This window comes from Seriola lalandi, unplaced genomic scaffold (assembly GCF_002814215.2).
Source record: "Seriola lalandi dorsalis isolate HSWRI2012SDOR001 ecotype SW California unplaced genomic scaffold, Sedor1 jcf7180002054224, whole genome shotgun sequence".
NCBI lineage: Eukaryota > Metazoa > Chordata > Actinopteri > Carangiformes > Carangidae > Seriola > Seriola lalandi.
In genome coordinates this window covers 285,308-313,051 of record NW_019524777.1, presented here as the reverse complement: position 1 = coordinate 313,051, position 27,744 = coordinate 285,308, and the positions used below count along the sequence as shown (strand labels likewise).

General features: G+C 37.9%; 1 protein-coding gene across 1 annotated transcript in view; it reads right to left on the bottom strand.

Moving 5' to 3' along the window:
- Positions 1-27,744, bottom strand: part of yjefn3 (YjeF N-terminal domain containing 3) — a 49,179-nt gene that overhangs the window by 4,524 nt on the left and 16,911 nt on the right. Inside the window, exons 2-3 of the mRNA XM_023404142.2 lie at positions 16,044-16,152; positions 8,627-8,737 (exon numbers count right to left, since the gene is read on the bottom strand). Coding sequence (XP_023259910.1) covers positions 8,627-8,737; positions 16,044-16,152 — 220 coding nt within the window. The remainder of the gene's footprint in view (positions 1-8,626; positions 8,738-16,043; positions 16,153-27,744) is intronic.

Here is a 27,744-nt window from a genome sequence, read left to right as displayed (position 1 = left end):
ATGCCATGCTATACTATAATGTTTTTTGTCATTTTTATGCCTTGCTATACTAATGCTTTTTTTTTTAAGTTGTGATGCCTTATTATACTATGGCATTTTATGCCTTGCTATACTACGATGTTTTTTGAATTTTTTTTTATGCCATATTATACTGTGATGTTTTTTGATGTTTTTATGCCTTGTTATACTATGACGTTTTATACCTTGCTATACTTTGATGTTTTTTGATATGTTTATGCCATATTAAACTACGACTTTTTTTGACGTTTTTATGTCTTGCCATATTATACTGTGACGTTTTTTGATGTTTTTATGCCTTATTATACTACGACGTTTTATGCCATGCTATACTATGACATTCTTTTCAACGTTTTTATGCCTTATTATGCTATGGCATTTTATGCCTTGCTACACTATGATGTTTTATGAACTTTTTATGCCATATTACACTGATGTTTTATGATGTTTTTATGCCTTGTTATACTATAATGTTTTTTGACATTTTTAAACCTTGCTATACTAATGCTTTTTTTTTTAAGTTTTGATGCCTTATTATATTATGGCATTTTATGCCTTGCTATACTATGATGTTTTTTGAACTTTTTATGCCATATTATACTGTGATGTTTTTTGATGTTTTTATGCCTTGTTATACCATGACGTTTTATACCTTGCTATACTTTGATGTTTTTTGATATGTTTATGCCATATTAAACTACGACGTTTTATGCCACATTATACTGTGATGTTTTTTGATGTTTTTATGCCATATTATACTATGACTTTTTTTTTACATTTTTATGCAATGCTATAGTATGAGGTTTTTTGGCATTTTAATACCATGCTATACTATGACGTTTTTTGACCTTTATATGCCTTGCCATACTATGACGTTTTTTGATGTTTTTATGACTTATTATACTATGACATTTCATGCCTTCCTATACTATGACGTTTTTTAACAATCTTTTTATGCCATGTTTTAGTGTGACGTTTTTTGATGTTTTTATGCCTTGTTATACTTTGATGTTTTTTTACTTTTTCATGCATTAAGATACTGTAACTTTTTTGACGTTTTTATGCCATACTAAACTATGACTTTTTTTGACGTTCTTATGCCTTGCTATACTAGGAAGTTTTTTGACATTTTTATGACGTACTATACTATGACATCTTTTAACGTTTTTATGCCTTACTATACTATGAAGTTTTTTGACGTTTTTATGCCATGCTATACTATGACGTTTTTGACGTTTTTATGCCTTGCTATATTATGATGTTTTTTAATGTTTTTATGCCATGCTATACTATGACTTTTTTGACGTTTTTATGCCTTGTTATACTATGACGTTTTATGCCTTCCTATACTTTGATGTTTTTTTACTTTTTCATGCATTGAGATACTTTAACTTTTTTGACGTTTTTATCCCATACTAAGCTATGACTTTTTTGACGTTCTTATGCTTTGTTATACTATGACATTTTATGCCTTGCTATACTAGAACGCTTTTTGAACTTTTTATGCCATATTATACTATGACGTTTTTGACGTTTTATGCCTCGGTATACTATACGTTTTTTTGACGTTTTTATGCCATGCTATACTCTGACTTTTTTGACGTTTTATGCCATACTGTACTATGACCTTTTTTGACATTTTCATGCCTTACTATACTATGACGTTCTTTTACGTTTTCATGCCATGCTATACTATGATGTTTTTTTACGTTTTTATGCCTTGTTATATTATGACGTTCTTCAACGTTTTTGTGACTTACTACACCACAACCTTTTTATGCTGTTCTATGCTTTGATGATTTTATATATTATATAAAAATATTTTTTTACTAGTTGCCAGCATGGAGTTGTGGTTACAACTGTGCTTTGAAACCAAAGGGTTGTGGGTTAAAATCCAAGCCATGCCATGGTACTTTTATGCCTCCCTTTTTTTTTGACATGTTTATGTCATATTATACTGTGACGTTTTTTGATGTTTTTATGCCTTGCTATACTATGATATTCTTTGACATTTTCACGCCACGCTATACTATAACGTTTTTTGAGCTTTTTATGCCTTAATATACTATGACTTTTTTTTTTACATTTTTATGCCATACTATACTATGACATTTTATTCCTTGCTATACTGTGTTTTTTCACGTTTTTATGCCTTGCTATTCTATGACGTTCTTTGACGTTTTTATTACTTACTACACCACAACCTTTTTATGCTTTTCTATTCTTTGATGATTTTATGTAATACATTGATGAAAACTTTATGTTGCCAACAAGGAGCAGTGGTTACAACTGTTGCCTAACAACCAGAAGGTTTTGGGTTCGATTCTCATTCATCACACTATACTTTTAACTCTTCCTGTTTTTTGACATGTTTATGCCATATTATACTGTGACGTTTTTATGCCTTGCTATACTATGACGTTTTTTGACATTTTTATGCCATGCCACACTATGATGTTTTTTGACATTTTTATGCCTTATTATAATGTGACTTTTTTTGACATTTTCATGCCATGCTATACTATAACGTTTTATGCCTTGCTATATTATGAAATTTTTGGAGTTTTTATGCCTTAATATACTATGACTTTTTTTGACGTTTTTATGCCTTAATATACTATGACTTTTTTTGACATGCTATACTATGACATTTTTTGACATTTTATGCCTTGCTATCCTATGACGTTATTCGACGTTTTTATGACTTACTACACCACAGCCTTTTTATGCCTTTCTATTCTTGGATGATTTTGTTTATTACTAAAAAATATGTTTTATGATTACCACCATGGAGCAGTGGTTGTAACTGTTGCCTAATGACCAGAAGGTTGTGGGTTCAATTCCCAGTCATAGCATGATGCTTTTATCTCTTCATGTTTTTTGACATGTTCATGCCATATTATACTGTGACATTTTTGACGTTTTTATGCCTTGCTATACTATGACTTTTTTGACATTTTCATGCCATGCTATACTATGATGTTTTATGCCTTGCTACACTCTGACCTTTTTTGATGTTTTGAAATCTTATTATACCATGATGTTTTTTGACATTTTTATGCCTTATTATACTATGACATTCTTTTACGTTTTTATGCATTGCTATACTATGACATTTTTTGACGTTTTTATGCCTTGCTATACTATGACTTTTTTTGACATTTTCATGCCATGCTATACTATGACGTTTTATGCATTGCTATACTATAACTTTTTTTGACATTTTCATGCCATGCTATACTATGACGTTTTATGCCTTGCTATACTATGACGTTTTTTGACGTTTTTATGCCTTAATATACTGTGACTTTTTTTGACATTTTCATGCAATGCTATACTATGACGTCTTATGCCTTGCTATACTATGACGTTTTTTGACGTTTTTATGCCTTGATATACTTTGACTTTTTTTGGCATTTTCATGCCATGCTATACTATGACGTCTTATGCCTTGCTATACTATGACGTTTTTTGACGTTTTTATGCCTTAATATACTGTGACTTTTTTTGACATTTTTATGCCATGCTATAGTCTCACATTTTATTGATGTTTTTATGCCCTCCTATACAGTGAGGTTTTTTGACATTTTTATCTCTTACTGTATCATGACATTTTGTGCCTTGCTATACTATGACGTTTTTTGACATTTTTATGCCTTATTATACTATGACATTCTGTGCCCCCCTATATAGTAAAGTTTTTTGACATTTTGATCTCTTACTGTATAATGACATTTTATGCCTTGCTATACTGTGACGTTTTATGAGTTTTTTATGCCTTTATATACTATGACTTTTTTTGACACTTTCATGCAATGCTATACTATGACATTTTTTGACATTTTTATGCCTTCCTATACAGTGAGGTTTTTTGACATTTTTATCCCTTACTGTATTATGACGTTTTATGCCTTGCATTACTATGACATTTTTTGAGTTTTTTATGCCTTAATATACTATGACTTTTTTTGGCACTTTCATGCCATGCTATACTATGACTTTCTTTTCCTTGCTATACTATGACATTTTTTGATGTTTTGAAATCTTATTATACTATGATGTTTTCTGACATTTTTATGCCTTATTATACTATGACGTTCTTTTACGTTTTAATGTGATGCTATACAATGACGTTTTTATGCCTTAATATACTGTGACTTTTTTTGAAACTTTCATGCCATTCTATACTATGACGTTTTATGCCTTGCTTTACTATGATGTTTTTTCATGTTTTTATGCCTTAATACACTATGATGTTTTTTGACATTTTTATGCCATGCTATACTATGACATTTTTTGATATTTTGAAATCTTATTATACTATGATGTTTTCTGACATTTTTATGCCTTATTATACTATGACGTTCTTTTACGTTTTAATGTGGTGCTATACTATGACGTTTTTATGCCTTAATATACTATGACTCTTTTTGACATTTTCATGCCAAGCTATAATATGACGTCTTATGCCATGCTATACTATAACGTTTTATGTCTTGCTATACTATGACGTTTTTTGACATTTTTATGCCTTAATATACTATGACTTTTTTTGACATTTTCATGCCATGCTATACTATGACGTCTTATGCCTTGCTATACTATGACGTCTTATGCCTTGCTATACTATGATGCTTTTTGACGTTTTTATGCCTTAATATACTATGACTTTTTTTGACATTTTCATGCCATGTTATACTATGACGTCTTATGCCTTGCTATACTATGACGTCTTATGCCTTGCTATACTATGATGCTTTTTGACGTTTTTATGCCTTAATATACTATGACTTTTTTTGACATTTTCATGCCATGTTATACTATGACGTCTTATGCCTTGCCATACTATGACGTTTTTTGACGTTTTTATGCCTTAATACACTATGATGTTTTTTGACATTTTTATGCCATGCTATACTATGACATTTCTTGAGGTTTTTTTGCCTTAATATACTATGACTTTTTTTGACATTTTCATGCCACGCTATACTATAACGTTTTATGCCTTGCTATACTATGACGTTTTTATGCCTTTCTATCCTATGACGTTATTCGACGTTTTTATGACTTACTACACCACAACCTTTTTATGCCTTTCTATTCCTGGATGATTTTGTTTATTACTAAAAAAGAAATTTTATGATTACCACCATGGAGCAGTGGTTGCAACTGTTGCCTAATGACCAGACGGTTGTGGGTTCAATTCTCAGTCATGTAATGATGTTTTTATCTCTTCATGTTTTTGACATGTTCATGCTATATTATACTGTGACATTTTTGACGTTTTTATGCCTTGCTATACTGTGACTTTTTTGCCATTTTCATGCCATGCTATACTATGATGTTTTATGCCTTGCTATACTCTGACGTTTTTTGATGTTTTTATGCCTTAATATACTATGACTTTTTTTTGACATTTTTATGCCATGTAATACTATGACGTTTTATGCATTAATATACTATGACGTTTTTTGACGTTTTTATCTCTTACTGTATTATGACATTTTATGCCTTGCTATACTGTGACGTTTTTTGATGTTTTTATGCTTTAATATACTATGACTTTTTTTGACATTTTCATGCCATTCTATACTATGACGTTTTTTTTCATTGCTATACTATGATGTTTTTATGCTTTAATATACTATGACTTTTTTATGACTTGCTATACTATGACGTTTATTGACATTTTTATGCCTTAATATACGATGACTTTTTTGACATTTTTATGCAATGCGATACAATGAGATTTTTATGCCTTGCTATACTATGACGTTTTGTGACATTTTTATGCCTTAATATAGTATGACTTTTTTTCACATTTTTATGCCATGCTATACTATGACGTTTTGTGACATTTTTATGCCTTAATATAGTATGACTTTTTTTCACATTTTTATGCCATGCTATACTCGGATGTTTTTTAACATTTTTATGCCTTACTATACTATGACTTTCTTTTTTTTTTTATGTATATTTTTTGGGGCTTTTTATGCCTTTATGATACCACAGTTTGAAGTTTTGTGATGTTTTATGCCTTAATATACTATGACGCTTTTTGATGTTTTTTGCTTGTGTGGATTCTCCCCAGGTTTTTCGGCTTCCTGAGACAGTCCAAAGACATGCACATTAGGTTAATTGGCAAGTCTAATTAAGTTTTTATGCCTTGCTATACTATGATGTATAGAAATATAGAAAGGCCTTAAAAAAGTCGTAGTGAAGTGTAGTATTGTAAGGCATAAAAGCTCATTGTAAGGCATAAAAACGTCATAGTATAAATAAAGAAATACATAAATAGAGACTGCTCCTTCAAATGTGAGTGAGCTAGGAGGTGCCCTACAAAGGAAGTCATCTGTCAGGTCAGACAGAGCGCTGCCTCCTTGGGAATCCTGAACCAATCAAACCACCACAGCCACCGATCACCTGACGTCATATCCATCATGATCTCCGCGGAGCAAAGAGGCAAATACAATCTACTGTGTGTGTGTGTGTGTGTGTGTGTGTGTGTGTGTGTGTGTGTGTGTGTGTGTGTGTGTGATTGAGTGAGTGTGTGTGTGTATGTGTGTCCCTCAGAGTTTGTCCTTGACCCGCTGTTACACAATCAAACAGTGTGTAACTAAGGAAGAGCTCACAATGACTGTCAGTGTCACAGAGCATGAACAGAGATGAGCTGTGAGATACAAACAAGCAGAGGGTACAGACAGGGCTTTTCCAGTTCGTGCTCTCCTCTAACAGGGTTACTCATCCTCACCTTGGCTGATGGTGTCTTGTAGTATTCTGTGCTTTTATACACAGCCCATTAGAAGTAAAGGGATGAGGTCTGCAGCACAATAAAGTATTTAACTGATGAAAAAATTTAAGTTTCAACAGGTAACAGTTTCAAATTTGAATCACGTACAGGAATAAAGCTGTTAAGGTGAATAATAAAGAATAGTGGGAGTTGGTTCATGCCAGTTATAACGTGACTAGCATCAGAAATGTGAAGTTTCCATGCAGTGACTGTATATAGAGCACATGTCCTAATAACATAACATCATGTCCACTTGTTTTACAGTCATATGAACAACACACTGGAACTAATGTGAAGAGTGCTTGTTTTTTTTCATCCAACATCAGCTTTGATCAAAGAATACCTGTGTCTTCTGGTATGCACCATTATATTTTTCCATATACCTAGCAGTGGAAATAATCAAAGATGCACGACAGACTCAGACACAACCTGATTTTGTGAACACGGACATCTTGTAGTGACGTGAGGAGCAAGTTGACCTGTTCGCCTGCAGCTGATCATTCATTTCTATGCTCTGTCTAATCACATTCGCAGCTCTGCATCAGGGGCTCATGGCTGTGCGAGCGTGCGTGTGCGTGTACGTGCATGTATGTGTGTGTTGATGTTTGTGTCTCACATGTATGCGTGCATGTCCTCATGCTGACAGGGATCACATCACACCATGAAAAACATACACTCTTACACCAGACTCACAGTCCAAAGTAAGTACTCAGGTTTCTGAAGTTAGAGCAAACTCGTACAAGTGTGGTCCCAATCGGCCTACTGTAATGTGCAGTCACTTCATGATAATAAAATTTTATTTATAGTACATTTCAAAAATACACAAGAAATGACAGATGCAGAAGGTAAAATCATTAGAAACGAAGCAAAGAGATAAAATAGCAGACAAAACACATAAAAGATACATTAAAAAAAAAGAAAGAGGGAATCAATGTCCAACTGTTCAAAGTTTTTTCAGGTTAAGTTTTAGAGAAGCTCCTTATTCATTTCTGGAATACCAAGGTAAAATATATCTCCCTCAGAGCTGACCTCTGACCCTGTCCTTGGCCTTAAGATGAAAAAAAGACAGAGTGGGAGGCGAGAGGGGAGCGATAGACTCCACAGAGAACCATCAGCCCGCTTAAACAAAGTCTGTCTAACATGGTTTTAATCAGAACTATCAATGCTCTGTAAATCTATCATGTCAGACACATATGGTAAAGTGTACAGATGCATTCCTTTCTAAAGATCCCAAAAACACATTCATTGTTTCCCTTCCAATAAAGTCATAGACTGGGGCAGTCATAGACTATAGCACCATGCATTTAAATAAACTGCGCTGTGTAAAAAAAGATAGTCTTTCAGCTCCTGTCATGAGCTGTGATGCGTTTGGATAGCATGAGTCCTGCTTGCAAAATAACAATTTGTCTTGAATTGTCAGTTAGTATGTGGCCTGAAAGGCAGACATCATGGTCATGACATCATATCGTGGCTGCTGAGCGTAAGACACAGACAGCTTTAATGAGAGTAACAACAGCATGATCTCATGGCTGTCTGAGTGCCCTTGCAGAGAGGGTAATAGGATAAGTGCTCTGAGCCTTTTACAGCAGCTGAAATGAAATTCTTTAAAGCGCAGAAGGCCTGTATAGGGGATCCCCTGTTAGTGCTGACCTAAGCTAAGATTGTTTCTTCGATTGTGATATCATGTCAGCACAAGACTCTTTACAATGTATCATTGTTGTGTTGTTGAATGTAGTAGGGATTTACTCTGCCGAAGCGTTGCTTTCATGCACTGTATTATTGGCTACACTAATGCAATTTGTATAGTAATTTACTTACAAATATGCGCAGGTGTCTGGCACACACCAGGCCAATGGAGCCATTTTGATCTGGACCACAGATCACCAGGACTGTTGGCTGCTTCTTTGCTAGAGAGCTGAGAGGGTAGGCCTGGTGGAGAGACAAAAGGAGAGGCAGACAAAGTAAGAAATGGGCTGATGATTGAGTGAATGGAAACATGTAAGAGATAGGGATAGAGGAGATGTACAGAAGAGAAAATAGAAAGGGTTATTGAGAGAGAACAATAGCGAGATGAAAACAAGAGGAAGATCGATAGTCATCAGTATTCTGTATTATCCCTTGGATTTCAGACTTCTTATTCAGGGCAGGACATCCGATCTGTGCCCCGGCCTCTCCATCATATTCACAGTGCCTGACTGCAGCATGCCAGACATGCCAGACGAGGATGGAAATGGCACCAGCTCCATTGTCTCTTCCGTTTATGAAAAAAGGTCCGATCTCATTAAAATAACCCTGGCAGCAGTGGAAAAAATACCACTGTCCTCGCCATGGGATGCTTCCGTATATATAACCCACTTTCCGTCACAGCCCTGGCTGCAGCAGGCTGCTGGCATCTGCCTGGTTTACTGGCCGCACATTCCCTTGTAAATCACCCTGCACCTTTTTAAACGAGACAGGTATACGCCTGTGGAGCTGTCAACCAGAGTGGCTAATCTTCCATCTCCAACACCTAAACAGAAGTGCTGTGTGTGTGTGTGTGTGTGTGTGTGTGTGTGTGTGTGTGTGTGTGTGTGTGTGAGAGAGAGAGAAAGAGAGAGAGTGTGTATGTGTGTACACTCAGTCATGATCATTACTGAAAGTCCCAGAGGTGTCTAGCTTCATTTTCCACAGATTTCCTTAATGCACAAAACTCATTGCCATATTACGGATTGTCGGATTGCTGATGCTTTCAGGGGTTTTTGTTCATTTTAACTGAGAGACAGAATTATTAGATTATACAAGAATGATTGTTCATCATTGTAAAGGTCACAGCATCATTTCCTAAACTAGAACTTGAACTGAGGAAGACAGTTCACACAGACTTCTGGAAATCTTGTCCAATTAGAGCCCAATAAATGTGTGTCAGACACACAGGCCACAAGACGAATTAGCCCAGTTTTATCACTGTCATAAATAATCTGGGACTGGAGTTCACACTTACACTTCAGATTACAGCCCACAAATTACAGTGTGAGCATTTTGTAATTATGGGGCACATATTAAATAATTATAGGATATTGTTTTCATAGAACAAAACAAGAAGTCTTAATATAACCTATTGTATATTTATCATGAATGTATACATGAATATTTATGTAACTTCTTTTTGACTTAGCGTATACTGTAAAAACAACTACAAGGCACAGAAACATAGTTGTGGTTGATTCAAAGAATATAACATGGTACACCTTTGAATCTACACATTTAATTAGCCCATCTAATAGGCTAGCAACACCTTTTGTTTTGTTTTCCTACAAGTATATAGTGAGTTTAAGTTAAGTTAACTTATATCATTTTTTGTGTTTTCTCATAACAACATAACTGTACCCTATAATTATTTTGTAAGTGTCCTGTAATTCAAAAAGTAGTAATTTACAAGTTGTTGCCCTTTTATTACATGACTTTGCATCCCCTCTAAACCCTTTATTGCACAACATAATTATTTATAATGATTTTATATTATTATTATTATTACTGTTATAAGTGCACCATAATTACAAACTACTTATGCTATAATTTGTAGGATGTAAAATAACATGTTACATAATTTAAATTAAACTTTTTTGTGCTGGTTCACCCACTGTTGTTGATCCTCAATGAGCCTGAAATAGGTCGAAATATTTCCACCTTGCATAAAATCCATTAAATTCCACTTCCACCAATGTATTAGAGAAAGTTTGTATGGAGAAATAGGCCATTGCCTATGTTGGATAATTGGATATAACAAGACTCAGAGCACATTAACTAGAGCGATGAATCCAGGAGAAGAGACAGCAGCCGTTATCTCCATCATAACAGCTCAGATGAGAAATCATCACACAGACTCAGTGAGATGGAGGAGAGAGTGTTATGGTCGCTGAGGGCCACGGGGCCGATGGTAATATTAGGAAAGAGGAGCAGGGATTGATTGAGAGGAAAAGAGAGACAGGAGATAAAAACTAAAAGTGGATGACAGTGTCTTTCATTTTAATATCTAATGAGTGAGTTTCACTCTGTGTAACCTGATCTTAATGACACTTAATGACACATCTCACTGAGTTTTACAGTGGCACTCTGTGAATACGTATGTACTCTGTACATGTGTGGTATAATGTCAGGCTTTCTGTGCCGATCTGCTCCCTAGAGGGAAATGCCAACTGTAATTACTGCAACAGCTATTAAAGACTAAAAAGTGATGTCCCCTGCTGTTAACTCACCCATATACAGTAAGTGTTACAAGACTAAACTAAAACATCAAGAGACAAAAGAAGCAGCGGGGCGGTAGACTTAAAACTGCACCATCAAATGGTCCCACAGAGAATTACCGCCTGACTGGGCAGTTCTTAACAGATCTACAGAGCATGGTTTGATTTATTTTGGATCATTGTTTTGGTTTTCAGGCCCCCCATCTCCGCTCTCATCAGCCATCGTTCCACATGCAGCAGGAAGCAATTTTCAGCAAATTTCCTCTGATAAATCCACCACACCAAGTGTCAGACAGAAAATAGTTCAAGAGTACAATGAAAGTTGTTTTCCTCAGGAGTTGGTGGAAACCAGAGCACGGCTAAAAGGAGAGTGGATGTTGGACTTAAATTGATCTGGTGGAGAGAAACAAAACTCCAGTGAACTCCACGTCGACTGTATATCACTGTGTGTTTCAGCATACGCAAGTTCACAAGAGAAGGTTTAATGACCTCCTCTCTGTGCTGAGGGCCAGTGAGGAGGAGTGAGGATGATCGGTGATATCAGTGCTGGAGCCATTTTCTGCTGCTGGAGAAACCATTAGAGCCACACACTGTTGAAGGTGAGCGGCTATAAAGGGAGCAAGCTCGATCAATTCAGGCAGCGCTCTGATATGTTTTGAAGCGTTTGTCTCATCTCACTTGCCACAGAAGCTTAATACACTCTAACATTTTTTCTGATAGTGGACTTTAAAACTGACAAGTGAGTGGGTGACAGCAATTAGCAAAAGAGGAGACAGAGACCATTTCTAATGGGGTTCCAGTCTATGGTGACTGTGTTGTGTTGTTTGTTTGTTTTTTAATGGAAAGAATAAGGACTGCCAGGACAATCTTCAAGCAAATACTGATTCCATGACTACTTTAATCACCATATTAAAAACAACTTGTAAGTATGACCTAATTCTTCGTGCTTTAAGATGTGTTATACACTTTTAAAAAAAAAAACAGACAGCATTGCCAAAACACACTAACGCTGTGTGTACTTTCAGCCAATCGTAATGATAGCTTCCCCTCTCTCTATAAGCTTGTAAATAAAACTCTATAAACTCATAAAGTTTTTCAAATGTTTTCCAGTGTTTGAGATATTTATGATATTTTTGACATGTAGATTTCTACAAGTGCAGACAGATGGTTTATTGCATCTGTTGAGCAGGTTTCTGATCTGGTTGCTTCTTTTCATCTGCTCTCCTGCACAACTTCTGAAATTTTCTTTTTGTTTGCTCTAGTTTTCCTGACAGTACATATTATGACATTCAAGTCCCGCAGAGAACTGATACAATTTTTGAAAATAAAACATGTTTTCTATGAATCCATAGTTCTAACTTAAAACCACAGTACAGAAGAGGCCATACATATTTGTTATCAATAGCTTAACATTGGGAGGAACCCTTAGGAGTGGCTCCAATTAGCAGAGAGGTCGGAAGAGTGAAGGGTCTAGAGCAGAGCACTGCTAGGACCCCCCTCACACACACATACACACAGACACACACACACTCGAACACACACACACCTAAAAAATATAACTGTCTTGATTGCACTTAGGTCTCTAAGGGAATACCCCTTTGAAATAAATGTTAAAGACACATGTGCCTTCAGCTCCAATCAATCTGAAACACACACTGAGCCTGAGAAAACATGATCAGGGTCCTAAAAACACAAATATACTCACATATGCAGAAAAATACTACGTTTAATATTGTATGAGAAGACCAAACTGAAGTCCAGGTGCTCCTGTAAGCTATAGGCTAATTTATTGCTGTGTGGTAACAAAAATGTCTCCTGTCTCCACTCAGGTGATGAAAAGCACCAGACTGATACAGGAACACACACACACACACACACACACACACACACACACACACACACACATACACACATACACACACAGTCTGGACCTGGTGGCTGTGGCAGCTGGAACAGTAGAAGGATTACTTACAGAAAACCTAAACCCTGTCTGGCAACCAGAGGTGTGTGTGTGTGTGTGTGTGTGTGTGTGTGTGTGTGTGTGTGTGTGTGTGTGTGTGTGTGTGTGTGACTGAGCCTGTGCTTGTTTGGTGGTATATGTGGAAGCCAGTAGCAGTAGGCCTGCAGTGAAATCAGTGAAATCAGACTGTCTGCATCTCCTTCTACTGTAATTTCCCTTAAATAGCAGTGATGTCATGTAAGCGGTAGCGTGCTGCTGGCGGCTGTGGGCAGCAACGATCCAGGGCGTCCAGGCCATGTTTGTCTAGTAAGGCTATGCTGGTGGTGGAGGGCCAGGCGTGGGGCCAGCAGCGGCTGATGATAATAGAGGGGAAGTGGATGTGGTGGGTTTAATCACACACTCTGAGGGGAGAACACAAAGTCTCTACTTCTGAGTGATGCTGCCATTCTGGCTGTCTCAAGTTTTATTTCTTTTTTTTCTTTTTCTTTCGCATGTTCCTCGTTTTCCGTGTCACACTCTTAAAACTGTTGCTGTTTTGTCTGTCTGTCACCCCCAGCCCCCGAGGATGTAATTGCTGTCTTAAGATCAACATTTATGAACGTAAACATTTACGACTATTCATAAGAATTCCCATAAAACTAGACCAGTTGAAATAATAAAATCAGCTCCAAGCATGAAAGCAGTAATGACTAATGTGTCACACTGAAACAGACACTAGCTAAACCGGCATTAATTGTTTTTTTGTTTTTGTTTTTGTTTTTGTTTTTGTTTTTGTTTTTTATTTTGTTTTTGTTTTTGTTTTGGCCGCAGAGCAACAAGCTGTAATCACAACATCATCATATTAACACTTTATTAAATTAATATGATGCACATGTTATCAAAAGGTTGTCTTGTTTTACGCATTCCACAGACACAAAGCAATACTTACTCTTTTTAGCTCCAGCTTGGTCTCCTCCAAACTCTGAGGGAAGTATCTGGATTTTTAGTTGCTAAACGTTCAATTAGCTAGTTGCTAACTTTGTCTGTCTGTTCTTTTTGCTGAGCAGGTGGCACACAGTCTGATTTTAGAGCTATCTTACTTAAAACAGTTGCCTGCTACAGCTGGAATGGAGTTGATGAGAAACTGAAACAAAACTGTAAAGTTGTGCATCGGGAAACTATGAGCTGGAAGACGCTCAAAAGCTCCGTCTACCTGAGAGGAACAGCAGAGTTGGGTAACAATTCGCAGTGGGTTTGTCATTACAGGCGGCACCTTGCACATTACACATACTGATTTTGTGAATTGTTAACTAAAACATGTTAATTAATGTAGCTTTAAAGAGAACAGGCCATTGATATATTACTCTTATTCTATCAAATGTGCCACGAATCAACTAGATTTTCCTTGTTCTTGAGCAAACTTTAAACCATTGACATTATGTTGGTGTTTGGATGTATTTAAAAACATTTACACTGTAAAATAAAGTGTTCCTTATGTTTGTTGCCTGGCTGTGTTCTGAAGCTGGATGTTAAAGGTATCTCATCAAACTGCTGCGACCACTTTATCAGTGTGTTTTTTAACACATTTGTGTTTCCGCTCCTGTGTGTTTCTCTATGTCTTTGTCTCTTTCCCTCTTTTCCTCCTCATCCCTCTTCTTGACAGCAACACAAGGTTTCGTGTGTCTTATTGTTCAGACTCTTATTCATCACAGCCTGTTGAAGAGCCCACTAAGGAAACCAGCATGGCACTAAACCAAACCAGTGGTCTAGTCAAAGGGAACCACATGTGTGCACACACACACATACACACACACAGTCACACCAGAGAAGAGGAGCTGTGGTTCTGGACTGGAAGTGGTTGAGGTGAGCGGAGTGAGGCAGAGTGAGCTCAGGTGTTCTGCCCCGAGGTGAGACGCTCAAATGTTTGTAAGTAAATGTCACAGAAAGTTAGAACATTTCCTCCACATAATGATCAGGCATTTTGTATGTGAGTTAATGCAAATTAGGAAAGTGTAAGTAGCAGCAGCTGTGACTTATTGCCCTTTTTTAAAATCGAACAGTCGCACCAGGATCTCTCTTGGTTTTGTGATGATTACTGATGCAGACACATACTGTGCAGCAGCTTTGCTAAACAAAAAAGAAAAACCCTTTAGAAATGGTTTGTTGAGTGATATACAATGTAGGCTATTAAACGGATTTGCACAGGAGTGGGTTGATTGAGGCCACAGTTTGATTTTATTTGACTCGAGCTTGTAACAGTGGGTTTGTATTGGCTGGTTTTATGCAGAAAAGCGACATAATTGGAAAAATTTGCATGACCTCCTTTGATTTGGCAATTTTTTTTTTTCAAAAACATTATGTGGATCCGGAAAAATTGCAAGCTCTCTCAGAGAAAAGGATTGATTGAATTTGTGTTAATCCTACATGATGGTTGAAAGGACTCATTTAAAAAAAGCTGTGTGACATTTCCAAACAATTACTAAATGTTTGTACTGTTGAACTTTGCTTTTTCATTTGCAATAAAAACACACAGGAGCAGAAGAAAAGATTAAACAGTTTAACTCACGGAAAACATATGACAAAATATATGATAAATAAATTGGAATCGCTGGTGTTACTGTACAGAAGGAGTAGCGCTTAACACACACTAAAATGCACACACAAACACACACACACACACACACACACACACACACACACACAGCACAGTAAATGGCAACCACTGCTCAGTGCTTGGTGCCGCCGGTTTAATGGTCCAAAGAAAAGAGCTTTGGAGGCGTAACAGCACATTCAGGCAGGGATTCATTTCACAATAAAACAAAACTGCTGTATAAAGGTACTGGAATTATGTTATTTGTCTCAACGTTGATTTATAGTGATAGTATGGGATTGGATCAGACCACACAACTATGGAAGGATAGAGATTATGAATGACTTTTGAAACAGGAAAAGAGTTGGCCTCATGCTGTGTTCTGCTTCATACTTACAGTACAGTAGGGATACAAAGCCAAAGACAAATAAAGACAGACAGACTAAGAACGAAGTAGGTCTGGAAGACAGAAGTTGTACAGACCCTGGTGATGGCGAGGGCGCATGCTTGTCCCCAGATCTCTATCAGCTGCTGTTGTCCAAACCTGTAGTCCCTCAGTAGCTCTGTCTCGATAGCTGACATCTCCCCTTTACTGTCACACACAGAACAACATATGGTTAGTCAGAGATATATCATGTTTGTTAATCATTATCATCCATAAAAACGTCAGCAGCATAACTATAGGTGGAGCTGCCCAGGGAGAAATGTGGACAGTGTTAAACATGTTTGTCTCCAGTCTGCTCATTAAAAGGCTTTGCACATAATTCATTATTTAGTCCAGCAGCAGAGATGCACTTAATCTAAAGTATCTATATGTGAGTCAAAGTGTAATTTCTGCCTGAACGTAAAGTGATGGACAAACCAACGGCCGGACAAACAGACAAACTTTCGGTGATATTTACTTTCATTTCAATTCAATTTCAATTTTATATTTTCGCTCATTTAGGTTTACAACCACCACTGTTTGATTTCTGACATACAGTGGGGTCCAAATGTCTTTCACTTGAATGGAACATAATTTCTAGATGAAGAGTGCACATTCAGTTAATGTTGAATTTTCAACACCTAAATTCTGTATGTTTTTGTAATTGTCTTAACGTCATTCTCTTTCCTCGTCTTCCTTTTTTCTTGTTTTTGCTTTTTTTGTTTGTTAGTTTTTTTGGTCCACAGATTTCTGGTTACCATGTAAAAGATATGACTTATGTGGGGATCAGTGTTAAATGTCTTTAGTTTGGGAAGATAGCCTCTTTCTTTGTGTATTTTTTTATCTAATTTTGTTTAGTTGATCAAATTTACTTTTGAAATATTTTGTTCATTTTATATATGGCTCATATTGAGTTTACTGGCAAACTGCCAGTGTAGTTTTCATTTGTAGTTATTTGTCCATATTGCATTTTGTCCACAGCTCATCTGTTTAATTGGTTTGGACAGTCAGTATACTTTGTCATAGTTTTCCAACTGTTTGTCATTTAGCATTTAGTAAGTCACTCTGTTGCAGTTCAGTTTGCTGTATTTAGTGTACAGTCCAGTTTGCTGACTCACTTTAGGGCCCAATTTAGTCGATAATCACTTTGGTTTTGTTTGTTCTAATATTAGAGGTATATAAAAACAGCTTTTTTCAAATCCAAAAACTTGTATCCTGTGTCTTGCTGCTTGGTCTCTAACAATGCCGTACACCAGCAATGCTCAGGCCAACACTACTAGGTGACTTTCAGATTTTACATGACACAAAATTATATATAATTGAATAATGCTACCAACAAAATAGTGAGGTACTGTATCATGTGCTAAAAAGGTAGCATGGACACAGCTAAATTGGTCTGCTTACATGCATACATGTTTAAGTGGTTGTCATATATCTGCTAAAGCAACAAGTGTGACCGGGTGGTTTTTAAGAGTTACTCCTACAAGTCAAGGTCTTCTCATAACAAAGGTTAACAGCCCCTGGGAAGTGTGGTCATGAAACTCAAAACAGAACACGTGAGTGATGAACTGAACTGTGGCTTTTACAGTAGCGTACATGAGCACGTGTCTGTGTGCACATGACCTGGCGTTCACGTGTTGTCTGTACAAGTTATTGTACCTGTAATTTATGTGTAATGTGTGTGTCTAATGTTCACATACAGTATGTTTGGTCTTCACCGATGCCACTGTGCTTCCTCTGGCTGCTGGCGACATGGTGACAGCGTGACTAACACTGCTGTACTCAAGCCTGCTGCTGTCGCTTTTAGCAAGGAGGGGTGTGTGTGTGTGTGTGTTTGTGTGACAAATGCAATTAGGACAGCACAGCAGTGGACAGGTGACAGACACTGCCACAGTGCTGTCACCTATTATTCAAAGTATGAAGAGCAGGAACAGGCCAAGGGAAATCAATCTGCTTTGTTCATTTCAGATCTGGTTCTGGTAACATCCCTATTACTCTACAGACACCTGGTGGACCTGCTCAGTACTGCGGCTCGAAACCTCGATGATGAAACAGCCACTTTACAACAATACTGGATGTCTTTTTCTTCTTTTTTTTTTCAATTCACTGTACTTCAAACTCCCTCAGAGAAAACTCTACAGCAGAGGGAATAAAGCAGCCGCTGAATTCATTCAAGTGAGAGTAGATGTTTGTGTCTAACCTATTGTCTAACCCAAGATCATTTATCGGACTCTTGGAGACCAATAAGAGCAGATGAGAGAAGGATCAATGCACAAAATCAATATTGTGCTTCTACTCAACACTGACTCAACAGAGTCACTCCACTCTGCCTCAAATCTTTACCTCTCATAGAAGATCAAGAGGTCTTTGTGTGCGCCTGCGTGTGTGCGTGCACGTGAGTGTTGCATCATTTGTGCCTCTTCTCATTATATAATATGTCAACATAATAAAAAATCCACAAAAAGGAAAAAGCAAATGTAACACACCAGATACCAAAATCTACTTTATATTCAACCACCACATACAATGGATTCATAATACTACACATTCAGACACATTAGAGTGCATGCAGATAAACAGAGCACTCAGACAAGAGATAAAGATGAACTGCACAACAGATTTCTGTTAAATGGCTTTGCAGAACTCTACAGAGATCTTCATTTTCAGCATATTTAAATACTCAATCACCATTGTTACAGTAATGGAAGAAATTTAGTCTTTTAAGCAGTAATAATACTATATTACGCTGCTGTGTCACAACAGCTTTATCCATTATGCAGGAAGAAAAACAAAGTACCACCATTACTGTTCTGTTTACGGTCAACAATTACAGTGAAGAACTGCGGCCTATCGAAACCTCTCGATTATCTCGTGTCCTTTTGTGTGTGAATATATTTATTTTTGTGTGTATGTATCTGTAAACATTTCTGTCATTTGTCTCTTTCTTTGTGGCAACAGTGTGAGTAATACAAAGCCTGCTTGTATTCCTTTTAGTTTCTTTTGAGACACAGAGGTGTGTGTGTGTGTGTGTGTGTGTGTGTGTGTGTGTGTGTGTGTGTTTGTTTGTTTCAGAAAGCCAGTGTTTCCAAGTGGGGCTTCTGGCATTTACCTGTGCCAGTGGAGCGACAGCAGCTGTCACCCACAGCTCACCTCAGGGATGTTTCCTGAGTCACTGTGACAAGTTGATCTTTGGAAAGTTCACCTCAGTCCACAGGGTTCGCTCTGTGTTTCTCTGCACCGCAGCTTCTTAGTTTTCACTGAGCTGAACTGATTCTACGAGAGGATGGGCTCTTTCATCATAGAGGGGAAACCTTATTTGTATAAAAATAAATAAATCCCAAATCTACAGTATGTGTTGTTGGTTTTGGGTGTAGAACCATCACAGTAACAGTTAACATTACTGACGGAGCAAAGTGCTGTGGGGGTGCAGCTGCTAGTTTTAACCGGGAGGCTCTGCCACAAGAGAGCAGCAGTGTTTCAAGACGGCGGTTTCATGCCACACACTGCATGTCTTTCCAATTAATTACCATCTCTGATCATGTTTATTGTAGTTTTTATTCAAGCATTTACCTACCTGAAGCTACAGAGGGAAAACCCAATGTAACCATTTCTGATTAGCATTTAAATGTGCAAGAAATCTGCTCAAAGCTTCAACATCAAATTGAGTCAAAGGGAAAGGAGGTATGCAGATATAACCCAGTTCTTGATTTTGAAAATATGTAGGCGTGAGCACGTGAGTGTGTGCAGCAGCAGCTTCTGATGCAACTGTAGCCACAGCGATGCAGCAGCCAGCCGCATCTCCCCGGAGGTAGAGATGATTTCCCCATGCTGGGTGTGACATGCTTCTGCAATGTGTCACCTTCATTGTAGCACTGCTCAAATGTGATCACAACCCGCTTAATGAGTCTGTTTACCTTACACATGCGATCAGGCCAAATGAAACTTTAATGGTACCTTTGGGAATAATCGGGACACTGCAGCGGTAAATAATAATGATAGAGAAGTTTGGGAGTCATCAAAATATTAAAATGATTAAAAATAACATAATACAAATAGAGTTTAGCAGTGCCTGCTGTATGTAGAGAAAATGCTACGGTCAGACAAGAGAGGACACAACACACTAATGCAATCCAATGCAACAGCCCTGCCACAGACACAGTGAAAGCAGCACACAAACACACTATATTTATCATGTAATGGCAGCCAATTAAATGCTCATAAACAATGTGTTAGTATATATATATTCTGCAGCTGTGAAGCATCCTTGTGTCATGAGACATGAAAACTCTATTTGTTCTAACACTGGAAGACTGAAATAGCCACATTCACCTCCCCCTCCCTCACAGTTTGCCTAATTTCCACCTTTCCCGTGTGATCTGCGGGTGAGATAAGGAGCATGACTAATATAACTAAAAGTGAAGGAAAGTAGTCAACAACCTCCCATTTTATTCTTGCCAAGGGGCTCTCTCTGTCATGAAGCAAAATAAGATGGATAATGTCTGTTTTGTTTCATAAAAATATCAAAGACTGTTGACTTATGAAATTAAGAGCATATAAACAAAACCTACATTGCTAACATTTATCTTAATACATAATAATACATCAGTCTACTGATTCTCTCACACGTAAATCCTTTCCAGCTTTGTTTTTAGCCACTCTAACATCGCAACCCCGTAACAACAAACCTCTTGGCCACTCTTTTGGTCCAGACTGAAATATTGCTACACCTATTAGATGGACTGTCTGTATAGAAAGAAAATGTCTCCACAACAATTCAAGCTATAAATTCATAAGCTATAAACTCCACAAGCTATATACTTTATTCAAGATAAGATAAAGATAAATTGTAAAGACGATGGTGACTGCTTGTTGTTTCATCTGGCGCCATCATCAGGTCAAATTTGAATTTGTTCAGTATTTTAGTTTATGTCACAAATGTAAATCTAAATTTAAATTTAAATGCAATATTACTTAATTGAAACCCGATGTCATTGTTACTTTGAAGAGAACGTGCTATGGGTGTAGGACATTTGTGTTTTTCGAATGTTCAACAAAAGTGATATAGCTCAAATAGTAACGGTACAGACCTGTCACTACCTGCTCCAGATTTACTGTTGTGTAATCAACTAAACTGTTCACACGAGTAACAGGCCACATGCATGGTGGAAATGGTTCTGATCTCTTAAGTAGCAGGTAATTATTGGTCAGACCGCTGCTGTAGAGATGACAGAAAAAATAAAAACAAACAGTCCTCTGTTTCCCTCTCCGCCTGTCCTCTTATGCATTATCTTTCCACCTCCCGCTCAATTTCATACTCTACAGTTGTTGATGACACTTCAGGCCTTTTAAACACAAATAACGTACAACATCAAATAACACGTTGATAAGGAAACTGTGACATTTCCATATAAATTAACATTTTGTAGCTGCCTAACACAGTTAATAGAAAATGGTGGTGAGTCAGCCTAAATACAGAAAGTGAAAGGTTTTGTGTTTGTTTTTCAATTGCTGTTCTAGTAAGTAGCAAGTCATTGTTGTGTGTAGTCGGCTTCTCTCCAGTGTACAGAGGAAAATGAAACATCCACAACATGAAATCTATGTAAACCTCAATGTTTATCACCTGATATGTCACAAATATATACACACATAGTTTACCTGCTACATCTTTTTATTTCTATTAGTATGAAAAGATTCATAGATACTATTTATCAACTCGGGCATGCTGTCATTCAAAGAAGATTCCATGTCACATTATACGCACACACATGCAAGTGTGCAGATGTAGGCCAATTTATTATAGGATGGCATTGGGGTTCACATACATAGAGACTCATGACATCAATGGAAGGTCCTTTTTCTAAAGGTAATTTATATATCTAATTTGACATTTTTTCACAGCCTTTGTTTTAGAAATGTATGTTGTATGTCCAAATGCTGTGAAGGAGAGGCAACAACTGCTGATTGAAAAGTGTATGTGAAAGACAGACTGTGAGTGCTGAGGTATTAATAACTCAAGCTGAACTGCGAAGCCGCGTGAAGGGTGGGTTGGACTGTGTGGGTGGATGAATTGTATGGGGGGGGCTTTTTCATTTGTTTGCCGGTGTTTTTCCCTACAATTATCTGTCAGCCAGTGGTGTTACTAAGCAGTTGCTGTTCGGTGTTAAAACTAATCAAAACATTTTTTTTTTTTAAAGAAATATGTTTAAAATAACAGGGTCGCTCATATAAACTTGTTACCTATCAAAAGAATTTTCTACACCGTGATGCAGAAATACATTGACTGAGGGATTTGACCTGGATGTGCATCACATACTGAGGTACAAAAGTGCAGCAAAATACCCTGCAGTATTCTCCACTCTCTTTTCAGTCCCTGGTGCTTTCCCTCCACTGCTGTGTCCTTTGATCCCCAGCTTTACTGATGTCACCTGATCATTCACTCCATTTTTACCCTTTTCCATTTTCTTTCTCTATCTTCCTCTGCCGCCTATTCCTCAGCCCTCTGTCTCTCTCTCTGTCGCCTCTGTTCTGATGAAGGTTCACACTTCACTGAACCACAGTGATGGCAGATGGAGCGGTGACAGCAAGGAAACAGAGACAGAGAGAAAAAGAGAAAACAGAGTGAGAGAGCACATGAGAGATGACTCACCCCGGTTGATTCAATCTGCTGTATTTTATGATTTTTTAATAAGCAGGTTTTTGACCTGAGGAATGCCTTTGGAGGAAAACTGCAGGAGGAAAATGCAACTATACGTCGCTGTGTACGCAGAGAGGTGAAGCTGTAGACCTATCATTACTCATTTTAAGCTTCACTTTCATCACTACCCTGGAGATAATCTCATTATAGACACTCAGCCTTGTTCCAGCTAAAAGGCTTTGGTCATAATTTTTGGTATCATTCTGATGGACAGCCATGCTTATGTTCTACTAAGCACTATAGCGTGCACTGTGATACTGAAGGATAGATCCCCTGCTATTATAACCAGATTATCAGTGGGTTTTTGAGGTGTGTGTGTGTGTGTGTGTGTATCTTATTTAACATGTGTCATCTCAGGACACCTTTCATCATCAGTCAAGTCTCATGGAGTGTGTCCACAGGAGGTCCTGCAGCATCCAGCTATGAGATGATGTAAAGGGGAAAAGTTGAGGGGGGAGGGCAGCAGGGAAATGCTTGATGGTTCAGGTCCAGTTAAGAGAGCAGAGATCCATCTTTGTTTGGTAAAAAATGAGAATAGAATAGAAGATGATTTTTTAAAAAGCATCAATGGGAATACCAGCAGTGAGTGACGCATCAGAGAAGGACTTTCTGAAAAGAAACACAAGAAAAGAAGAAAAGCAATGCAATAACTCAAACAAAACAAATCAGAAGCAGGTTGTCACATAAGCATATCTCAAATGAAAAATCAATGCCCTATGGACATTATGTCTGAATGTATGAGCGTGTAGGTGGTTATGCATGTGTTTCTGTCTATATGAGTCTATATGTCTATATGACTATATGAGTCTGAGCATATACAGTTTGGATGATGGGTTATCTTTGGCACCTAGCTAGATGTGCAGTATGGACATTTTTTTATTTGAAGTTACTACAATCTTGAAATAATTTGTAGAATCACATCGTAACGAGCCAAAAACACAAATGAGTATGACTCATTATGAGGTTTTCAGGGCGTCTGACTGCATTCAAACGCACATTTGTAGATTGCTGGAAGCAGAAAGATACACATTATGCTTTGCATAATTTAAAAATGGGCAGGAGGATCAGGTGCCACAGCGGTGGGAGTGTCTCATAAACAGCCTCAGCTGGCAGATAGGAGCTGGCCCTGTGCCTCCATATGGTCCCATTCTAACTGCCCAGTATGAGCCCCTTCATGCTGTTCAATTCTTATCAAATCAGGGTGACATGATTTACTTTGTTTCAAGTCTCCTTGGGCAATCATTTAGGACTGGCTATATGTAGTGTGTGCATGGGAGGCAGAGAGAGATGCAATCACGTCCGTACGAGTGTCTCCACCAGCATCATTCTTTCAGATCAGGCTTAATCAGTTTAGCTGTCTGCTCATGTTCCTCATATCCGGAACAATGAGACAGACATTCTTTAGATAATCTCAATCAGTGGCTCCTGCATTTTGCTCTCATAATTCATTTTGTCCCCAAGCGGCCATGCACCTGTAGACACATAAAAGATGAACATGGATCATCTTTACCCAAAGCCACAGGTGCTGGCGAGCTCATCTCACTGTTATACTTCCTTTGTGTGTGTGTTCTCTTGATGCTAAAAATGTCCATCCATGAGTCAGATCTACTTATCCTTCATTTTTAGATGTCATGTGATTGCAAAAGGAGAAGGACCGTTATCTAGATGGAGGAGCACCCGCCCACACACACACGCGCACACACCTACAAACACACACAGATGCATTGAAGCACAAACAGACATTGAGTGCACAACACATACATGAGTGCATGCAAACCCACATGCCCACAGGTTACATCATCCTATGCCCCCTCGATGGTCTTAAATCCTTTCACCTAGGATACAGAGTATCCGTGTATAACCTCTGACTGGGCTTTAAACCCGGCTCCCTCTGTTTGAGGCCAGGGGCCATCAGCATCACAAATTATGAGGCGTGTGTTGTCACATCCAATTCCTTTCCACTGTCGTAGGGTCTTGTCCTCCAGGTTCTGGAGGCAGAGCACAACGGCTAACACAATTTCAACAGCCGCTGGCCAGGACACAGCAGACGATGACCTATGTGTGTTACTAAGTGACCTGAAGTTTAATAACAACAATGCATCAGTGGCCCTGTGCCTTAGGAGCAGACTGTCTTTGGAGAGAGATTTGGCCTAACTGTACATTCATGATTGTCTATCTCTTAGGTATTATACCTATATTCACATGTATCCAGAGAATATCTGAGACTTACTGCATTCACACATCATCAATCGTCAAAATCTAGAGATTTCTTTTCTACTCAATATAAAAATGAGCATTCATTTCGAAGTTTCTGCGAGACCAGATGATGATGGTTCTGTTTATACGAGAAGAAGCTGACCTCATTCCTCATTTTTCCCAGCAATGTGGCCCTTATGCGCAGCACTGGTGCCATAGCAACAAAGTTGCCAGAATCATATGACTGCAGATAAAGAACATGTCAAAAAGAAAAGAGGTCAGTATACCCATTTATATCCAAGAAAATAATACATCCATACAGTGGCTGACCCAAAATAGACCAAAGTCCATTCAGATCAGGAGCTGCATTTCACATAATAGTGTGGGCATATGTCCAGACCGACACTGGATGTGGTTTGGATTGTCAATGCTTATTGGATGCATTCATGTTGTTCCTGTCTGGTCATGTGCTATCATCTGAACAGGGCCTTTGACTTCTTTCCTTCATTTTTTACGATAGTTCCTAATTTGAAAGTAGCTATAATCAATTACATGTAATGTGAAACTGCAGATAAATGTAACCCACCTACCTGTTGTTCCCCTCAGCTCTACAGAGTATTTCAGCGTCTTTCAGCTCATCATATGTGACCTGCAGGTTCACCATAACCACTTATTGATACAACACTGATATGTGTTCACAAGATGTTTAGAATACTCACAAGTGGCAAAAAATGTTTAACCAGTTTTTCTAATGGCCACTTTCCCTAACAGTTGAATGAGGGAGGGAGTGGACAGATCATTTCCTCTTTTTCAAAGTAATAAGCTTCACAGGGAGTGTTCATGCTATAACACATCCAAGCACAGTGGCAAGGATACAAACCCTCTGTGGCTTCCCACCCACAATAATTGCCAGTTGTGATTGATGCAGCTACCAGAAATGTAACCCCTGCATCGTCTCTATTTAAAACAAGCCTGGTTCACAAAAAGAAACCTGTCAGTTAACATTCCCAAATCCATTGAACACGTTTTAGGAGGCATGAGCAAAGGCACAAAGTACCGTAAATTACACCGTCTTGAGTTTTTGGAACACAGAGTTATGCAGTAAAGACTGTTATTGTTAGGAAAACAATCTCCTTTATCATTCTATGAGATTGCAATAAAAGTGAAAAATGAGAAAAGCAGCTGTACGAGAGAGGTCTAAACTATTATGGCAACAAAATAAGTGAAGGACAGATGGGGAAGGTGCAGGGGCAGGAGACAAGGGAAACAGAGAAGGAGAAAGTGACACAGCGTAATTAGAACCGCTGCCACCGACATGACTGAAATACAAAGGAACAAGTCAGACTAATAAAACCCTGCCAGGAAAAGGACAGTCTTCCTACAGCCTACTCTGCTCGATGTGTCTAAATGAATGCTTTTCTTCCAGGCTGCAAACTAAGAGCGCAATGCTTTAATGTGGCAGCATGAGGCAGTGTTTAATCAGCGTCAGTGAATTGATAGAACACTGAAACCAACTAGAAGTGAATGACATTCTGTTTACTGTTTCTCAGGCTGGTCTATAATCCCATGAGGCCTCTGTCTGCAGCTTTTACACCCATTTTGCTCCAGATGTCACGGCTGGTTAGCTACAGGACACAGTGTAACAGAGTCAGGGTGAAATATAGCAGGAAGACGAACGCGGAGGAGGACAGGATATTGAAAATAAGAGGACGACACAGAATACACAAGCAAAATACAATTACACATATGTATTTATGCACATATTCCTACAGATACAGAGATGATGTGAAGATAACTCTAGAATATGTTTCTGCTTGTGCAATGTAATCCGGACTAAACTGCTGATTACAAAAATACATAATTGAATTAATTAGCATTAAAAAAGTAAAATGTCTGGTAATCCAATTTAAAAATGTGCCGTGTAGCTGAAATGATTAACATTCAGTATTCTGCTGATCAGGCTTAAAACTCGGCTTCTCCAGAGAAGTGCGTTTATTTTATTATCGTTTTCCCCCGTAGTGGAAGCACTTGCAATTTTATCACTATTGCATATCAGGGTTTTGGATGTTTTTCTGATTAATTCTTATCATTGACTGCACAAGAGGGAGCTAAGGGTGATAGACTGCAAGAATCAGTATATCTGATGATGTTCAAATCTGAATGTAAATTAGTTAAATGGGAAATGGAGAAAGCCTTTTGTGGCTCCCGAGGGAGCGTTGTTTGGGGATGAGGACTACAGGTTTGAAAATGAAAAACACATGGGGGTGTGGAGTTAGATAGAAGTGAGTTTACCCGATCACTGCTTGAAGCTATAAACTCGAGGCTATGTTAGCCCCTACTATCATAGCTTATCCAAATCTTAAACCAAACTGTTGGTGAGCGAGGTGCATTGTGGGCGATACAGACACCAGGTTTTGACAAGGAAAAAAGATATGTGTCTACTACTCTTTTGAGCAGGTTGTGTTGTTATGCCATCATAAGCTCTGGTGTTATACTGTACTTAGAGTCAAACATGTGACTGCTTATCATCCATTTCATATAGGTTAATACCAAATTTGTTACTACCTTCATAATAATGATAATGTGCTTTATTTACCATTAGGATAAAATGTTTAAATAAATGAGTATGAAAAATAATTTATGACAGAACTGTTTAATATTCAGTTTCTTTATACTAACAATCACATCTCTTGTATGTGAGAGGAGTCACTTATAGTGATGGACCATGGTTTTCCAGTCCATAGTGTTGTGGTTCACTCTCAGCAAGCAGATGTTTCAGCCAAAAGCTCTAGTAAACCCACTTCACGCTGCCAGAAGACAATATCAAGAAGATAGTGAACACAATGAAGCATTTTGCAACATAAGATTCA